A 19,513-nucleotide genomic window follows, 5' to 3' on the forward strand; every position below is an offset into this window, starting at 1 on the left:
AAACAGCCCAACACTAAATGGAGGTCATTACGAGTGGTGGATTGCGCTCGATGGTGCGTGCAAATCGAGCGGTGAGGAATGTGTCAATTACCAGACAACCATACTAGTAAAAGAGCGCCTGGCAAGAGTGCTTTTGCTTGGCATCTCAAAGCACTACTGCGTGTGACGTCGAGTCAGTGGGACAATGGCAATGCTAGGGTAGTGCGACTGGCGCGTGCATCCTAAAAAGTGATTGGTCGATTGCAGCCCAGTGGCGACGTAGAAGCGTCACGTTGCCATCTCGGCAGTATTGCAGTGGGGGTGGCAAACGTGACAGACGCCCGTTCGGGTCGCTCTTCAACTCGACAGTCCACGAAAGGCAGTCGGAAGTTGGCGCTTCGCGACGACGGCGACACTTGCAGATGCTCATACTTTTTTCCGGGACTTGTAGCTTCAGCTGCCAGGGTTGCGGCATCCACTTTTGCGAGGTCATTTGTGCCGCTTGAGAACCACTTTGGACAGATGGGCGGACTCGCACCAGTGGGAGTTCCAGGCAGTATGATGGCCCCCGTAAGACGTTTGAGAAGCGCTCGTACGGTGCCTGAAACTCTGACCGGTGCGTTTAGTGTCCTATTGTGCCCGTTCATTCCAAGACTGACGACGTGCAAAAGCTGGAATGTCACGCTGTTAGATGTCGCACTCCTGGTGGTTGGGCGTACAAGTTGTGAACAAAAGCATGAGACAAGGTTGTAGCGGTGTCCCAACTCCTGGCTACCAGATTTGTCGAGCTAGAGGGGACCGCCACATCCGCTGCTGCGACAGGATTGCAGCCAGCGACGACACTCGTACGACGTCGCGAGGAAGAAATGGAGGGACCCCTTTTAAGGGTGCACGCGCCAGTCGGACATGTGGCTGCCACCGGCTCTGAGCGTGGTGGCACCTTTCAGGAGCACCACCTGGAGGGGGGGCCTGTGTTTGAGCGTGCAGCGGGCTCTCTGCTGGCGTGGAAGGGGTCGCTGCAGGTGGAGCGCCTGGTGGGCTGCATCCAGAGTTGTGGCTTCCCGGGCCGCTACGACACGGATGCCGTGGTGCTGGCCGCCCTGCGCCACCTGGCAAGCACCGGCGACGAGGTGGGGAATGGTTGTTGATAAAATGAGAATTGTACAAGTTATTACAAATCGACACACACTACAGCGCACTACTGCAAAAGTTCGCTCACACCATGCACTCACTTCTTAAGGCCCGTTCACACTCTTGCGACCTCTTAAACCTGGGTTCCTTAAAACTTCTTAAACCAGAGAACACACTGGTGCCATCTATTGGGAAGCAGTGTAAACTCGGCGGTCCGGCATATTTTTTTTTATTTCTCGCGCATTATCCTTTCTTTCTTGGCTCGAAAAACTTTTGTCAATGTTATAAACGAGCCTTTCTATGGATATTACGCATATTTGACCTCGGAAATCCCACAAAACCTTCGCTCTTGTGAAATGCAGTTCCAGGGTCACCGCATAGATGGCGCCACAATGCCCAGTGTGTTCCCTCATTTTAAAAACATTTAAGAAATTTTAAGAGATCTCGTCTCTCTCAGTCATACTCGGTCGCAAGAGTGTGAACGGGCCTTTACACACGAAAAAGAAAGGAAAATCTAACGAACTGCGGTGACTTGACTCATTTTTATTTACCAGGTGTCCCAAATAGCGGCCAGGCTCTTTAAATCGATCGCAAAATTCGGGTTCTTAACATATCGTGTTACGATATTGTGCAGCGCTGCCCATCGGTGGTACATTTTTTCTATAAAATTTGCGAAGAGCGAGCTTACCTGAGAAAAAAAGTAAGAAGAGAAAAAGGCTTGACTCCTATGGAAACGCAGCAAAGCCACCGGTTTTCAATCAGTAGGGCGCACTATGGTTTGAAGACCGGTGGCTTCGCTGGGTTTCCATAGGAGTCAAGCCTTTTTCTTCCTTTACTTTTTCCTCAGGTAAATTCTGTCTTTGCATATTTTACAAAAAAAAATGCACCATCTGTGGGCAATGCTGCACAAAATCGCAACACGATATGTTAAGAACCCGAATTTTGCGATTGATTTAAAGAGCCTGGCCGCTATTTGGGGCACCCGGTACTTCTACTTCTTGAACAACTGAATTTCCTGAGTCACATCAACCTATCTCTTAGATGCCAAGAAAATTTGTTCTTTTTCTGTCAGGTTTAAAGATGGTGTACTAATGTTTTTATTGTTCAGCTTCAATAATTTTTCTAGTTGGTTGATTTCTGTGCCTACCTAAAATGGTACAACATGGCAGGTGAACCTCGCACCCACAATCACGGCAGTGTATGCCCAGGTGGCCAGAGTTAGCTCTGGCGCTGTTGTTTTTGTATTAGTATTAGTACACCATCTTTGAGCCTGACAGAAAAAGACAGAATTTTCTTGGCATCTAGGAGATAGGTCCGTAATCGCGAGCAGTTCCGCCGTGCTTGCCGAGCAGGAGAACCAGGGGACCCTCACTAGAGCGCTTCCCGTTTCCGCCGCGGTAGTGCGAGCAAGGAGCTGGAGACGTGAATCCTTCTTCCTTGCCTCTGTGCCTTTGTGCAGGCACAGTCTTGGGCTTTGTGGTCCTCAGAGGAATTGAGGCTTTCATAATCGTCTGTTCACCTTTCCATGTCTTTTTCTGATGTGCCCCTTCTCTTCTGTTGTTCCACTAGTTTGATTTTTTGTCAAGTTGAGAACTCGTAATCCTGTTTTGTTCACGATTGCAATCCTCATAGTCTCACACCAAACAATGTGTCCAGCTTTGCCGCTTGTCACCAGCGTGCATGCGAATATTGTCGTAAATAAAAAGAAAAGGCGGTCTCCTGTGAAAATAAAGAAGAGCAGTGCCCACGCGGGCCTGTGGAAAAGACGAGGGGTCTCACATGACGAGGTGGTGAGTGGTGGGGCTGGGGGCGCGGGAGCCCCAGAAGGAAGGAGGCGTCCGATAAGGATGGTGGCTGATGGCGTACTCTTGTATATAATGGAAAACAAACATGGGGGTCAAGCACCAAGGGTACACGATCCTGACAACACGGGTGCAGTGGTGGACAGTGGCGCCATCTAGGTAGTGTATATAGAACTTGCGAAAAATTTAAATACAACAAATATCTTGGTTAGTTCAATAATTGTGATCAAACTCGTAGGTCGACCCTTAATTTTCAATAGCAATTCCCCCTAAAAAAGGCAACCTCTGTTTGAATACCTTCCACAGCCAAGGAAGTCCATATGAAATGCTGTCTAAAAGTTCATTCCTGTCTCCTTCCGAAAGCAATATCAGCTGTTATGCTTTACTCCCTAAAAATGCTCCACTTGGTGATCCGGCCTAGAGGAAGTATGCGAAACAACCCTTTGTCTCATGCGTGCTGCTAAAGCACGCAAGAAGGGAGCCCTTGCAAAGAGACACTCAGCTTACCAGAGGTTTTCACTAGGGGTGTGCGAATACTCGAATATACAAATTCGAATCGAATAGAAAGTCCCCGAATAATTCAATTCGCGAATCGAATTCCTAGTATTCGGTCACTCGAATATTCAATATATTCAGCCAAACACGCGCGGTCGGCGCGGAACTGACAAAAAAAGTGTTTTTTCTCCCGATGTAAGCGCCGTGATGTTATACAGACCATGCGAGAAACACCTCTTGGTCCTACCATTTCACAAACATCTAACGCACAGGTTAGAAAAAAGAAAAGTAATGAACGCCACAAACTTTATAGCACGCAGATTTACTCACGATCGTGACACAATCACAACCGAAACACTCCGTTTGCGCCACTTCCAGAGAGGAATTGTTGGGAAGCCGGAATTCCGCGCCATGCCTAATTCTTTTCACGAATAAAGCCCCTCGTTTCAAATTGAAGCGCCGATGTAAAACACACTTGCCGCACTCACAGAAATCGGCGACTGCACCGACTGCACGATCACAGAAAGAAAACCGCGATAACCACGCCGATGAAACCAGCCGAGTTCTCACCGTCGTTCTTTTGGAACCGCAAGCCGCAAATTTCGATTCGGAACGAAACGGACCGGAAAAATAGTGTGCCTAGATTTGAGAGGGTTTCCAACCGTTCAATAGCCGCGTTTGAATTATGAACTGCGAGATGGTGACGAAAAGACGAAAGAGTCGATCGGGCAGGCGTCGAGGCTCTTACGGCTCTTACGGTTGCTCGCGCTCGCCTTCTTCCTACGGTTCCTACGCGATAATACAACACATGCGCACTTACGACTAATTGCGCAGGAGCCGTCTTTGTGGTTTCAGCAGTTTCAGTTTCCCTTGCTCCCTCTTTTAAATCTAGGCTCTCTAAAACAGGATAGATAAACGGAAAAATGGATGCATAGAGACAGTTGGACGGTGACTTGTGCCACCTAACCACATTTTGTTTTCCTACTTCGGATTATATTGTTTAAGCTTGTTTACTCAGATTTAACATCTATCTGTTTATTTATGTGAAATAAAATCATGGGTGCCCTTTTTTTTCCTTAAAATGGATACCAAATATCGCAAAATGCCCCTTTTCTGAGATATACAAATATTAAAAAAAAAAAGTCTCGGTGTTAGGTTGTGCTTTTAACGTTAAAAAAAAAGGCACGCGTGGCTGTAACTTTTTTTTGGTGACGTTTAGGGTAGATAGATTATGTTTGCGCCATAAAATTGGATCTTTAGTGCCCAACGTCCAACAGCAACTGCTTTTATTTCATCAGAACTTTTTTTACATTTTAGCTTTTGTTCAGCACAAGATGCATATTCTGCACCAGGCGCATACTCTGCACATATAATAATCTCATTCGCAATGAAAAATTCCTACAAATAAAATCACTATTCGATATTCGATTCGATATTCTGCTTTTTTTTCTTGATTCGATTCGAAAACTACTATTCGGTATTTGCACACCCCTAGTTTTCACAGCTGCAGTCGATGTCTTCATAGCTCCTCGTCTATACGCTTCAGCGAGTTTTTTTATTTTGATAATAATTTTCTAGTGCCCCTAAGTTTTATGAACTTCATAATTCATAAAAGTTTCAAAAATTATATGTGAAAACAATGATAAAGTTGCAAAAACTCAACTCTAATATTTTTCGGGGGTGTTTGTGCTGCCCTCAACTTTAGTGAATAAAGAAACAATTGCTTTTTTTTTTTCTTTTTTCTTTGCAGAAAAAGGAACTGGATGTTCTAATTCGATGTCTCAAGAATGACGTCAATAAGGTATGTTTTTCCGATCTGCGAGGTTTTTATGGTGGGACATCAGTTTCACCAAAATGGGTCCGGGAAATATGTTGCTTGCAACATTGACTCAGTGTTTATGAAATATGGCTATTATGCGAGGTGTCCCCAAAGAAATGTTTTTTTGCCATAAAAATGAACTATGCATCGCGGAACGCTTAGCCTTGTTGGGGTTCTGGACGCTAAGACAACTTTGGCGACAATGCGGTGGGCGTGCAAGGTGTGAGCGCGGGGCCAAGTTGCGGGGTGTGAGGCACATGGCGAGAGGGCAGCCACGGTGGTGCCAACACTCTTTCTTCATCCCAACTTGGAACCTTTCTCCGGACAAGCGGTGAACAAGAAAGTCTCCAGCCAAATGTACTGCTGGTGGTATGGGCCAGATGCGGAAGTTTTAGAGCTTGCCATTATCTCATTCAAAAGTAAGACATTTTCAGAAATTTTAAATGGGAAAATGGTGGCCAACAACGTCCTCGAACCCATTCGGATGAATGGCGTCAGCTACCAAGAACAGGCTCCATATTTTCATTGAAAGTTTAAAGAAACCACTTGCTGCTTTTGAACAAGAAAACGATAGCTTTGAAACATATTCCGAAGTGCTAATGCTACATTTTGAGCCTAGACTGAGGGTTCGTCTATGCATAGTTCATTTTTCCGGTGAGAAAAACATTGCAACTATTTTTGGGGAGAGGCTGTGTGTTATCAAATTCAGCGCCTCCCTGAATCTGTTGCCCACCATCTCCCCAAAGAGGCCCTCACCAAAACCTGAACCTGACATTCCATTGACATTCAATGTCCCAGAATTTCTCTATGATGCAGGGGGTGGTTCATTTTTGGGCATAACCTATATCAGGGGTGGCCAGGCTGACCCGGCCTAAGAGCCGCAAACAAAACCCGCAACTTCCAAGAGCCGGAAGGGAACAAACTTTAGTCCAGAGGAATAATCGAAACTCGAACTACTTTCAATCTATCCGTGTCTAAAGCAGTCCAACTCTACGTAAGGTAGGAGAAGCACAATACTACCAAACTGCAAACTGTCTTTCGATCTAAACCGCGGTCCATTTCTTGTTTTGGGCAAGTTTTGGGGGAGAGGGGAGGGAGCCGCGAGCCATACTTTAATACACAAAGAGCCGCATGCGGCTCACGAGTCGCAGCTTGGCCACCCCTGACCTATATCATGATTTTCGACATGTGAAACGTTGAAAGCATTGCTAGGGTCAGGTATGTACAGTCAGCGCGGTATGAAACCCGAACACCGGAACGCGTGGCCATCGACACAGGCTGCTCCACCTGGAGGGCCCTTGAGAGCTAATGAAAATGCACCCGGGCGCAAAAGTGTGGGTCCTACTAAAATGTGCTCGACCCTCGCGCGCCGCGTCTGAGACTTCCGCGTTTCGCCGGTGGCGCGAGTAAGCGCCGTCACTCGGGGTGCTTTTGTGTGCGCACTGTCGCCCGGTCAACACCTGCGGCTTGCGTGCGGCGCGAGAAGGTCAGTGCTAGGAGCAGCAGCAAGCTGCTTGCGCACGCGCCAGTGGAGGAGGCCCATGGTGTCTTCTCCTCCAGGCATGCACAGTTTTTATTGTTTGTTATGCGTGTCGTAATTTTATAATTAGCACTACTTATAGCAAGACAACGCGACATAACGAGACAGAAGAACAAGTTGGGACACATGACGAGTGCTGACACCCAACTGAAGGTTGCTACTACAAATATTTAGTGTATAATATATGAACACATCCATATGTCCACTCCCAGAGCTCGTCCATTGACCTCTCTTGTTCTTCAGGCTCGTATCCCTCGCTGCGAATGCCATGATGCAGGTCTACGAGCTCGCATACTCAGAAAACATTTTGTTTAATTCGTAGTGACTTGAGCATTGAACAATACGTCACTCTGTGTAGATTCTGGTCCGATCTGTCCAGCGCACCCATTATTTATCGCTTTGTGTATTGGATGCCCAGCGATATCTCTTCAGTGCTGTCATTAATTATTGCTTTGTGTATCGCAAGGGCGAAATGAAAATGCAAGCATTTCATACACAAAAGACCCGTAGTGCTTGATGACGTGTCACCGGAACCATGCGGAGGCTCCAGGGAACAACGTGGCATACGCGGTTTCTGAGAAATAGTGAAACATCATAGACATGAAATAAAATTTGTTTATGGCACAACCATACTCTTTATAGAAAAAAAAAACGCTGCAGCGGATTGACGCGGATGCCTCGGTTTTTATAAGCTATGCGCATGTTTTCGTGCAAGGTTAGCAGTCGATCCTAACAAAAAGAGAGAAATTGCTCGCTCACGCTCTCTTTGGTAACCACCGATATGCCAGGTGTATCGATTCCGGAACAGAATAGATGCATCACCCTGACTGAGCAGGGCCTATCACAAAGAGCTATAGCCAGGTCAAACGGCCGTCCGGTATCGACCGGGCGACAGTGCAGCGACACAAAAGCACCCCGAGTGACGGCGCTTACAGCGCGCCACCGGCAAAACGCGGAAGTCCCAGACGCGCCGTGCGAGGGTCGCGCACGTCTTAGTAGGACCCTTGCACCCTTGCACCCCGGCACATTTTCCTTAGTCCTCGGGGCTCTCCAGGTGGAGTAGCCTGTGTCGATGGCCATGCGTTCTGGCGTTTGGGTTTCATTCCGTGCTGACTGTACACACTGTGCCTACTTTGCAACTGTGCTATCTGCATCAGACCTAAGGTGATGGCTATTTCTTCACCACACACACATGCCTGTCCGTGTCATTTTATGACCGAATGGGTCCAGTGTTTTTCTATATAGTCAACTCTATAATTCAAAGCTCACAGGGATAGCAAAATGCATGAAATTAATGTACAGTTAAACCTCGATGTAACGAAGTCAGTAAAATTCGCAATTTACTTCGTTACATTGAAATTTCGCTAAATCGAAATTTGGCTTTAGCATGCGAAAAAAAAAAAAAAAATTTCGAAACATTTTACGGGTATGAAAACTCACCGAAAATGACATTTATTTAGGGGCAAAGTAGTCCGCGAGCTTTGCTTGCGCCTTGTCCGACAGTAGCAGCGGCGTCATACGGCGTTCGAGCGCCCAGGGCGCTTGCACGGCATCTTGCTGCCCATGCGACGCCGTGTACAGTACCTCCTCAGAGCCGTATATCTACATTTACGGCTCTGTACCTCCTCAGTACGTCCATTGCGTCGAGCACCTCCCGAGTGCTCGTGATCTCAGCAGTTTCTTCAGGATGGCGTCCAAAACGTTTGCTTTCTCATCCAAAGAAAGAACTTTACGTTTCCTTATGCCCGCAAGCACGTGAGTGAACCGCCCGGTTGAAAAATAAAGCTGTTTAGTTTAGGCGGTGCCAATGTTTCCAACCTACACAGCACTCTTGCCCGCACTGTTTACTTGCGCCCACAGTGTGCTTGCGCTATGGTGGCTACTTGCGCCTTCGCTTTACATCACGGTCGCAAGACGATAATCAGTCTTCTCGGTCTTCCCCTAGATGGCACTGCCCGTGCGGTCGCGCCATCACGTCGCTCCCCCGCTGAAGTTGGCTCCCGCGCTACCCGCGGTTCAGTGGACTATGATGATCAGTGAATGTCAGTGGTGATGCTGTTATGCCGTGCAAACTTTTTGCTCGGCATTTTCTGGCCAGCCCCGCGGAATCCGCTTTGCCGCACGCCTCGCCGGCGCTACCGGCGCCGCATCCTCGGGCAGCCTAACAACGTTGGAAGGCCTGTCCCCGTGAAGTAACCTATCAAAGCGCTCGCGTTCGCGCATAATTTTTTTTTTTTTAACCACAATTTTTTTTGCGAAGTTGTTTTTTAGAGTCTATTTATTTATTGCCTTCTATGGCAATGGCGCTTCGTTAAATTGAAATAGCAGCAAAATAGACTTCGTTATATAGAGACTAAAAATACATGGGGTCTATGGGCAAGAAATTATGAAAAATAAAATACTTCGTTAAATCGAGGATTTCGTTACATTGAAGTTCGTTATATCGAGGTTCGACTGTACTTCAAATTTAAGAAAAAGAAAAAAAGACTTGGACCAACAATAAGATTTTTTCGCCCCAATGTACATGCCTGTGCGGGCGCGCCTGCGGCATACAACAAGCACACATGCGTCATATGCCACAGGCATAAGACGCATGTGGCATACGACAGGATTGGGAGTGTTTACGGGAAGTTGCTTAGATTGTGGGGTTGAAAAAAGTGACCGGCCCAAGTCCGAAATCACCACAACATTAGACATTCCGGCGTCGACACTGACTACTTTTTTGCGGAACAAGCAAGGCATATTGGATGGGTTCGAGAAGTTTCTCATGCAGGAGAAAGCGTGCCTGCGGCCCGAACATGAAAGATCGCCAACTACTTTGCGTATTTCGAAGTTTTTCTCGCGAGCTTGCTTGCTGAGCTGGCGTACGATCTCCATGGCTGCGGCAGTCTCGACAAGAGTGTGTGAAAACATGTTGGCAAAGCCACCAAGGACAACTTCGATTCGTATGCGCTTGTCGATGCACCTGTTCCCGTTGTTGCTCTTGCCACGGATGCTGCAATCATAGACCTTACATGCAGCCAGGGTAAACACGAAGCAACGTCGGAAAGGCTGCGGAGACATGAAACATCCTACGGCTGCTTCAAAACAATATGGAGTGCGGTGGCAGTGAGAGTGTCTCTGCCACCTGCCACCGAACTCGAGAAATCCATGTCCACAGGAAAAGCTGAGCGGTTCTTGCCCTGTTTTTGCAGATTGAGGGCTACATGCTTGCCGGGCGCCTCAAGACTGCCTACTTGCTGGCGGTCCGACAAAACCGGACGGACCACGTCCGTCGGATCATGGTGTTGGCCGAAGAGGCCGGTCAAGAGAGTGTTCGCACCATCTGCGAGAAGCGACTCGAGGCCATGGCAGAGCTTCCGCGGTGAACATGCACGGCATGTGTCTCCAGGAGCAGTTTGTTAATCAAAATATTTGGAGAAAGCTCCGTCCTTACATAGGAAACCTTTATGGATCTTAGAGGAGGTCGGTGGGAAAGCGTCGGAGTCGACATTTGGTAGGGAGCTTATCTTTCCACTACTCCGGCGATATTTTTACGTGATTCTAACCACCTTCCTGTTCACAAGAGAGGAGAAAAGGTAAATATGGGCTTCAGATGCAAGCATCCCCATCTTTGGGTTGTGCATTTTCAAAGGAAATGTGCTTAGAGTCGTGTATATAGGTACTGTGCGGTACATATAGTAAGATTCTAAATGAAATGTTGCGTCTTCTAGGACTTGCATTGTAGAAGTTGTCCTGCCTTTACTTGAATTGCTGCTGACCCTATGTGTGCCTGATCAAGAAAGTGGAGCAGACAGATATCAAAGTATTCTGCGCCCATTTGCTGAAATCTTTTGGCTTTTTGTCTGTTTGCCTCCCCTCCTTATTTGTTTGCTTCCCTCTGGACTTTGGCGTCTTGGGTAGCTTTTCTAAATCAGGCGAGTTGGCTCGTAGCCTGAGCACTTTTGGGAATGTATATCAGCCGAAAAAATGTGAGCGTGCATGCTAGAATAGCGGATGCATTAGTTGAGCAACACAGATGCCAAAGACTTGTTAGTCCATTCGACTGCATGGCTTTATTAACAGTGCCTTATTTTTGTTCAAGTTGTGGGTAGTGTGGGAGTGTTTATCCTGGGTAACTGTGGAGTTGCAAATTTCTGGGCCCCCTCCATATTGTTAGAGCACCATGCAATGTTCATTCATGCCCTGTTTTATGTTTTTGGTAGCATCTTTTGTCCAGGTGCCAAAGAGCCGTAAACTGCTGTGCCGATTAGCACTCCCTTCATCGTTTCGCTTGTAGCTCAAATGTCAGAAGACGTCTGGCAACCCAGGTGAAGCACCTGCAAGATCTTACATTATTCTTTTTTAGTGGTTGTAAAAGCTCTCGTTTAGCCAACATCTTCCAGTTCTGTTACCATTTGTTATAACTAATGCCCCTTGATGAACGCTTTTGTGAGGTTGTCCTCCTCCTCACTCCTGCCGCCTGCTAGTGCGCAGTCCGCCATGTTCTTCCTAACTCACCTACCATAGCTGTTTCGAGTTACTCCGGCGGGTCATGTCACGTGATAATCCAGATACGCTGGACGTGGGCAGGCTTTTGAATGCCAAGGTACCCAACCGTTACGTGGGAGTGTGGTCGAGTCAAATGCGCCATGCTCTTTTTAAATAGAACGCGGTCCCGGAACAGTGGTAGAGTGCGTCAGCACATCAATTGCTGTTGCTACTTAGCAAAGCGTTAATCGAAGGACTTTAGCCAGAATGACCATCTTACTGATATTGTAGGTTCGCTGTGCACTGCCAGAATACCATGACATTTGAGTGGCCTTCCTGAGTGCCATGTTACAAAAACAAAAGTGCTATGCCGTTGTCGCAGCAGTTGTTGTGGCCCATGTTTTCAAAGACAGGTTGTGAGATTTCTATTTAGAGCTGTAGATCAGTTGTGTACATATGACATATTTATAGGTTTGTATTATGAATTAGATGAAGGTTTTCGATGGATGTGTAGCAACGGTAAAATGCATAAATGCTGCTTTCTAGAAAGTTTGAAATGCGTCGGCCTCCTCATGTTCATTGCGTGCTTTCCACCTCTTCCTCTGTCGGCTATGCTGTAACATTTCGTGCAAGTGCAAAGTAAGCTTGAACAAACAGATCAGGAGCATTGCTCTGCAGTTTAGGAAGAGCAGTTATCTTCTAAGTTTTTATAACACCAGAGTTTGGTACCAAGAGCAGTCAACTGTACTCGGTCTGAAGAGGGTCACAATGAATGGCTTGAATTCCTAGACCATGTTGATGACACAGTGCCACCTAGTAATTGGGACCTGCAATGGGCAGAGCACAATGCCACACGTCACACTTCTAGCAGTGGATCTTGTGGTCTTTGGAGTGAAACCAAAACATGAATATGCTCCAAACTTAAGACGAGAAAGGACTTGCAATTAAAGGCGAAATCTTTGTTACACAAAGCATGACACCTTATCAGCGCAACTCTGAATTGGCAGCTTGGTGTATCTCCTCATTGAACTTTAATGAGCAAAATTTAGCAGAAGCTAAATTTTGCTCATTTTGCTAAATTGCTAAAAACCTGACGTAAATGTAATGGCATTCCTATACCATGTTAAAAACTTAGGCTAGCAGGTGAACATTCTATGTGGTTCTGCCCAGTTAGCCTCAATGGTGTACAGTCAGGAACAATATTGGAGGTGGTGTTCTTGCGTAAACACAGTTCCAACCTTCTCTAGGTTTTTTTTTTTTTTCTGGAGGTTCCAACAAAATAGTTGTGTTCATAATATGGGCATTCCCTTTTCTATGGGGCACTTGCAGAAAAGTACTGTTCCTGCACAAGCATATTAACTTTTGCGTTGCACTTGTTCAGTTCTGTTACCTCATATTTTTGTCATACCCTGATGCCATTTTCTGAATGTGATTATTTTTGCGGTTTATGCTTTGCAGTAGTCCGATTTAAGAAAGTAGAACAACCTGCCGACTCTGAAGCCCTTCAGGTGAATGATGAAAGATCCTTCAACAAATGTGTGAAATTTAATGATGAGCGAAGTAACATTACAGAAACGTGATTGAATTTTAATGCGATAGCAATATTAAGGTACTACTCGTCAGCTATGCACATTCTGGCCTTCCAATGCGCAGTAGACCATTTTAGTTCACTGTGCTTGCACCCCATTGTGCCAGGCGTATGTGGAGCTCGTGTACGCACTCCTTCACATTCACATCCCTTCGAAGGCCTGACGACCTTGACGGCGTCCTAGAGGTCGTCCCCTAGACGCCATCTTGAGATTGTCTTAGAAATTGTCCTAGAGGTCATCCTTGAGATCACTCTAGAGGTCGTTATGAAGATGCAATTGGTGCAAAGCTGCAAGCGAGCTGGACAAGAATGGCAATAAGTTCGTCCTTGAGGTCGTCCTAGAGGTTGTTAATTCTAGATGTCTTTTTGTCATCCTCGATGGCATCTAGGATGAATTCTAGAGGACGACGTTAAAAACGACATGTAGGATTACGTGTAGGACAACCTCAAGGACGATTTCTAGGGTGATCTCAAGGACGACAAGCATTTAGTGCCCTAGAGGGCGACGCTAAATTTAGCGGAGGGTTTTCCCGCTCAATTTTGCAGAAAAATTGGCGACGCAACCTGTGCACCAATTTAGTTTCCCCGCTAAATTTGGCGGTGTGCAACGATAAATGCTATCCCATTCATAGACAATTACCCCTGTGGTTCCACAAATTTGCCTCGACCATCATTTTGCTGCCCTGTAATTTTTTACTGTAGTGTGTTTATGGTGCATTGTGGAGCTTTTTTCAGACCTGTTGGGGGAACGTGGAGAGCCTTACAACTTTTGATCTTGTGATGCCTGTCACTCAAGTTTCCAAGTCGTTACTTGACAAAAATAACTGCAAAACACCTACCGTATTTACTCGCACAATGAACGCACCCCCCAAGTCGGCTCTCAAAATTTCGACTTTTTTTTTTCATTAGCGTATTAAACGCACCCCCAACTGGGAAGTCAAAGCTTTGACCCCCCCTTCCCTCCCCCTTGCGCGAAATGAACGCACTTTTCTATCCTGGTGCAGCGAGGTCGCGAATGCATGGGCAGCGTGGGTGAAAACCTTGCAAACGGTATTTAAAAAAATAAAAAAAAACCCAACGGAAGCAAGAAAACATTTTTTTTTCTTTTTTCACAGCGCAGTCTGGAAGAAAGAGAAGCGGAGAAGGCCCTCGTGGCAAACAAAACGCCTTGCAAAATCTGTTTTAAAAAAAATCGAACGGAAGCAAAAAAGAAAAACATGAAAAGGGGCTTTTTTTTTTTTCTTTCTTTCTACAGCGCGGTTCGGATTTTGTTTGCGCGCCGCGCGCGGAGATAAGAAAGAGAAGGGGAGAAGCCCTTTTGGGCAAACAAAACTCTTCGCAAAAGGCGTTAAAGAAATATAAAAAGATCCAACGGAAGCAAGAAAAAAAACATGGAGAGCTTTTTTTTTTTGTGCATATCGCAGTTTGGTTTTTGGGTGACGCGTCACGCGGAAAGAGATAAGAAGTTACGTCAATTTTTTTGGGATATAAGGTCCATTCATTATGGGACGCAAAAATTTTACTTCGCGTAATGAACGCCCCCCCCCCCCCCCCCCCCTTCCCCAACTTTCCATCGATTTTTCGGGAAAAATGCGTTAATCCTGCAAGTAAATACGGTAAGTGGCACAGATTGCTTTTGGAATAGATGCCAAAGATATTGGCTTCTATGAGGAGGGTATCTGAAAACTTGTGCTGTGATATAAGAAATGCCGCCGTATAATTTAAAGCATTCCACAATGTTGCAGATGTTTCTTATTTCAATTGGGATGTTAGTTTCTAGACACATCTCATACATCACATACCATACCACTTCTCAGTTTATTAATTCCAAGGAGGGAGGAAAAAGAGGTCTTAGAAAGGTCCCTAGTGCAAAAGGCAAAACCAGTCGCCTGATGGGTCACCAAGCCCGGAGTAAAAAGGGGAGGGGTAATCTCCAGTGGCATTTACGAAAAAAAAAAAAAAAACGGAAAGCACTTTAAAGGGGTAGGGGAACGAACGAAATTCCAGCGCTCATTTTCTAGCTTGAATGTGTTGCATGTTGCACCATAACCTCAAAAACACCAGTCTTCCGTTGAGAGACACAAGAAAACTAATTTTAAAGTCAAACGATCTTTCAATGTGCACCTGGTGGATGCATGCGGAGCCTATTTGGGAAGTAGTCCATAGTCGGTTACAAGTCAAGAAGGTAGCTGCAAATGCCCCTCAAAAAGAATCATATATCCCTCCGCCACCTTCGCATCCAATAGCGTCCCACCGTTTCCGTGACGTCGCGGCCAACGCGCGAGGAGGGTCTTGCCTTTCTGTACATCTTTGCTTTATCTTTCGACTTTGACTTAGCATTGTGGAAGCCACGAGAGGGAGATTAAGTTTTGCCCCTCCAATGAAAACAAATACGACCTTTCGGGGATTAGCTGCCCCCTCCGATAGATACAAAGGCTGCTTTCAGGGGGCTCGGTTCCCCCTGCAATAAATACAAATGTCCCTTTCTTAAAAAGTGGGATCGGAGACAAGTGGGAATCCATTGAAGCGGAACAAGGAGCGTTTCCAGTGAACTATTCTTTCGACTGCGGAGAGATTTGAAACGGGCGCATCACGCCTGTGGGAGGAGCTTCTCCTACCTTCTTGACTTGTAACGTAGCAGATTCCTCGGAGCAGCGCCGCTCTCTGGCATTTCAACATTTTCCCTCCCTTAGCTTTCCTCCTCAACTCACAAGTCGCGCATTGTACCAAACGGCCCAAGAAGACAGAAAGGAAGGACTCCCCTCTCTCTCGGGCCCTCGTTCGTGCAACCGGAAACAGCCATTCTCCCTCTAGAAGATTAGCCCGTCGCTCAAAACTCGAACAGAAGTTGCTTTCCCCACCCCGTTCAGCCTTAAGCTGACTGTGTTGTGGAAGCTACGTGCTCCTTGGGCCAGCCACACGCTCGTCACCCCACGGGCACTTCGAACGGCTCGGTTGTAACGCGCTGACGCTATTAGGGAATAGGTGACCGGCGTTTGGCAGCAGCCTCAAAGAACTCTGGGTAATATTCACTTCCGGTTCGTAGCTAGCAGCCGACGCAGCCCCATGACGGCTACGGAAGCGTGTGCGGGTGTTGAAACCCGATCAAATCCGGGCCACCTTCCTCTGCTGCTGGGTGACTTACACACTTCTGAACGTCTCAAGTTACTTCTACGGATATGTTAAGTACTAATCGGTACGCAGAAGCATCGAGAACGGCCACGAAAGCGCAGAGCGAGTGCGGCCGGCGGCAAGCTGCACTCGCACCGCGCTTTCCGGATCTTCGCATGAAAACTCAGGTTGGTTGTTTCGTTTTCCTTTTGAGCCAGCGTTTTTCATTTGGGTTCTGTTTATTTTTGATGGTTACGTTAGATCACATCACCGACTGAAATAGGCGCGAATGTAAGCCGTAAGACACGGCCAGCTGAAATGCCCGGTCGGAGGTCTGGCATATTTTTCTCACTTTGTTAGAACACCTAAGCCTGGGTAAGAAAATCTTCAGGCAATCAAAAGTTTAAGACGGGGAAAGAAGTCGGACAGACGGCGTTTCAAACTCAGCAAGTATGCTTTCTCGCGCGATTAAAACGCCACTTCCGTGCGAAAGTTAGTTTCGTCGACATCGCACTACGTGACAATCCTTGCTTTTTAACACTCACGCGTTTTTGGTACTTCAACTAAGTTGTCCCCCGTGAACTACAATAACCCCCCCCCCCCCTTCCCCCTTCCCGCACGTTTTTTTTTAATGATGTCGAGTAAGAAAGCAAACACAAACGAGCACCGATTTTTATGAGCTACGCAGGGTCGTGCTACTGCTTTATTATCCGTCAATATGAAGGTGCTGCCCATTTGCTTTTGTTTATTTATATTATAGCAAGCCACCCATCCACGCCGCTTCCCGGGAACAGTGTGCGGCGGCTCATCACAGAAAATGTTAATCCGAGCTGTCGATGTAACGATTAAACGGCCGGGCAATGGCACTGTATGTTGACGAAACGTCGTGCCATGAACTGATTGCCTGCGAGATCGCATCCCGCGTTCTCGCAGATGCCTTGTACGACAAGCACTGCTCACCCCTTCGTGGAATAATCGAGACGCTTTTGGTGGGTGCCAAAAGACTGTTAGAGATCGTTAATTCCCGCTGGCCCTACCCGAAGAAAGAGAGAACACGTTGTACTGGCATGTAACAATATTGGCCGCGCATAAACGGCCACCGACGTTTGTCTGTCACAGGTCATCTCGCTCTTTCACTCGCTTAACAGCGACGGCCCATCGTTGCTTCCATGCTTTGTTACACGGGAAGTGGAACATCTTATTCCCTCTATTCCTTGCGTTAGAACAACGTACCGCGGAACTGTAAGCCATTTTCACCGCGAATACAGCACGGCCACCACGCCTAGAAGGGCTCTTGATGCAGCTGGACGAACCGCGACCGGCACCGGACGAACCGGAAGCGTGAAGTCACGTGGTGCCTCGCTTCGGATGACGAAACTTCCGGCTCAAACGCCGGTCACCTATTGTAGTAGAGCGTTTCCGCAGCCCGCTAAGCACCCGGATAGCGCTCCGTAATCTGCCACAACACAAGGCTGGGGGCGCGCATGCGCAGGTGCGGCGTTTTCTTCGGGGATACCGTAGCGGAGGAGAAAAACGATCTACTACAACTACACCACCACCGTTCCCGCAGCCCACTAAGCGCCCGGATAGCGCTCCGTAATCCGCCATAAGACCTTGAACTATGCAGCGAAGGCTAGCGCTCATGCGCAGCTGCGGAGTTTTCTTCGGGGATACCGTAGCGGAGGAGAAAAACGGTCTACTAGAATTCCCTACTGACAACGCCACCAAGGACAAAGTTCATAACCACGCCTGCCTTGCTACTCCACGAACGCGAGAAATCTTTCTGTTTTTGTTTGCGCCGGATATCCCATGACGCATCGCGCTCTCCGCTCGCTTCTCTTCGAGCGCTTGCTCGAGTGCACCGTTTGGAACGAGAAATATAGCCAATCGTTCAAAATACAAACGTGCGATTATCATTTACGGTTATTATCCGTCATGCTTGACTCATTTCCGAACGAAATCTGAATATTTCAATTTTTGTTTCCGTACCCCTTTAAAGGGGCCCTGCAATCATATTTAAGCGTCCACATTTTTTGCGGTTTCCACGTCTCTTGGGGTTCGGGCAACAGGTTCGGGCAAGCCAGCGGGCACGGAGAGAGTAACTAAATATCAGTGCGTCATATTTTAACCGGACGGCGCTGAAACCTCCTCCACCGACGAGGGCGACCCGCGGTACCGAAAGCGCGCAAAATGTGACGTCTTTGGTCCTGGGCTTACTAATGGTCAGGGCCGCTAAAAGCTTCTTTTTAGTCGAAATACAAAATACAATTGGCGCGAACCGTTTCAGTTATTTATAAAAGTAGTTTTTGTTCAGTGTTTTAGACAAAAAAACAAAACGAATGCAGTTCATAAAGTACGGAAACAAAAAATGACCCGTCGACATATCCGCCACCCAGCGGTGGAATAGGCGGCGCATACTAGAAAGGAGTAGTGGGATCAGGCGCCGACACGGAAAGGTCCCGGATGTACGCGGCAGCGCTGCGGTCGTTCGGGCAGGAGGATCCGACCGGCTCCGAGCGTTCCGAAGGCCTTCGGCGAGAAGCTTTGTCTTGCGGTTTGGCAGTTTCGCGGTATGGCAGAGCAAAGTAGCATCCATTCTGAACTGATCTTTACCGCGTGTTTGTTCTCGTTTGTGGCCAATGAAATGTCATGCCGAATTAGTATTTAATCGCGCAGCAAATGCAATGAGAGTCGCTGTGGCTGCCCGCTGCATACAGCCTATCCAGAACACGCTTTAGTGGCGCCCTCTCGCGCCATCGACTCGGAGTGCGGCAGCCGTGAGCGCTGGATGAGCTCGCTAGTTTTCCTCTATTGGGGAGGAGGACAGACCGTGACGCCCCAAGCGGTTAACTTATCAACTACACGGATGGGGACAACAAATACAATGACGCAGCGCCCGGCCGACATAACCGAACGCGGCGTCAGCGTTCGGCTGGAGTTCGTGTTCTCCGGCGAGGGCGAGGAGGGGCTCTTTTGTTTCCACAACGGCCTGCATGAACAATGCAGCATGCACGATCCCGGACAGAGTGTGACCGCTCGGACGGCAGATTCCCGGCCCTCGGCGCTTGGCGTACGGATTATGTCGATCGTTCCGCTAGTCGCACTCTTCTACCATCATTTTGGATTAACGTGATTGAAACATCACGTGTACCATATTTTCAGTCACCGAGAGTTACTGCGATGCAGTTATCAGGTTTGTTTCTCGCGACCACCGCCAGGGTAATATTTCCGGCTTCTGGTTGGCCACATTCGAATTTCTGAAGACGCCCTGGAACACGCCCATCCCGCTTTCGGCCAATGGCGCCTCCTCGTTTGTTTCCTATACTTCCCAACGAATGGCCGAACTGTCTACATATACGGCTCTGTGCCACGGGACGCAACCCTGACAACACTGCGCAATGGTGGAAAGTGGCGCCATCTAAATAGTGTGTAAAGAACTTGTGAAAAATTAAAATACTACATCTTTCCTTTCCTTAAAAAAATAATTCTCATATTCTTCCCTTAGAAAAAATTGAATAAACTCGGTTTTTGAAAAGTGAGGGAAGTAAAAAGTGAAAGCCATTTACAACTCCCTGTAA

At 47.3% G+C, this 19,513-nt stretch overlaps 1 protein-coding gene across 1 annotated transcript in view; it reads left to right on the forward strand.

Moving 5' to 3' along the window:
- Nucleotides 1-11,788, forward strand: part of LOC8042925 (zinc finger FYVE domain-containing protein 26) — a 207,899-nt gene extending 196,111 nt beyond the window's left edge. The window contains exons 45-47 of the mRNA XM_029966725.4: nt 927-1,109; nt 5,158-5,208; nt 9,961-11,788. Coding sequence (XP_029822585.3) covers nt 927-1,109; nt 5,158-5,208; nt 9,961-10,134 — 408 coding nt within the window. The 3' untranslated portion in view covers nt 10,135-11,788. The remainder of the gene's footprint in view (nt 1-926; nt 1,110-5,157; nt 5,209-9,960) is intronic.
- The last annotated feature ends 7,725 nt before the right edge of the window (nt 11,789-19,513 follow it).

Source organism: Ixodes scapularis, unplaced genomic scaffold, assembly GCF_016920785.2.
Source record: "Ixodes scapularis isolate PalLabHiFi unplaced genomic scaffold, ASM1692078v2 PGA_scaffold10__122_contigs__length_95168666, whole genome shotgun sequence".
Lineage (NCBI taxonomy): Eukaryota > Metazoa > Arthropoda > Arachnida > Ixodida > Ixodidae > Ixodes > Ixodes scapularis.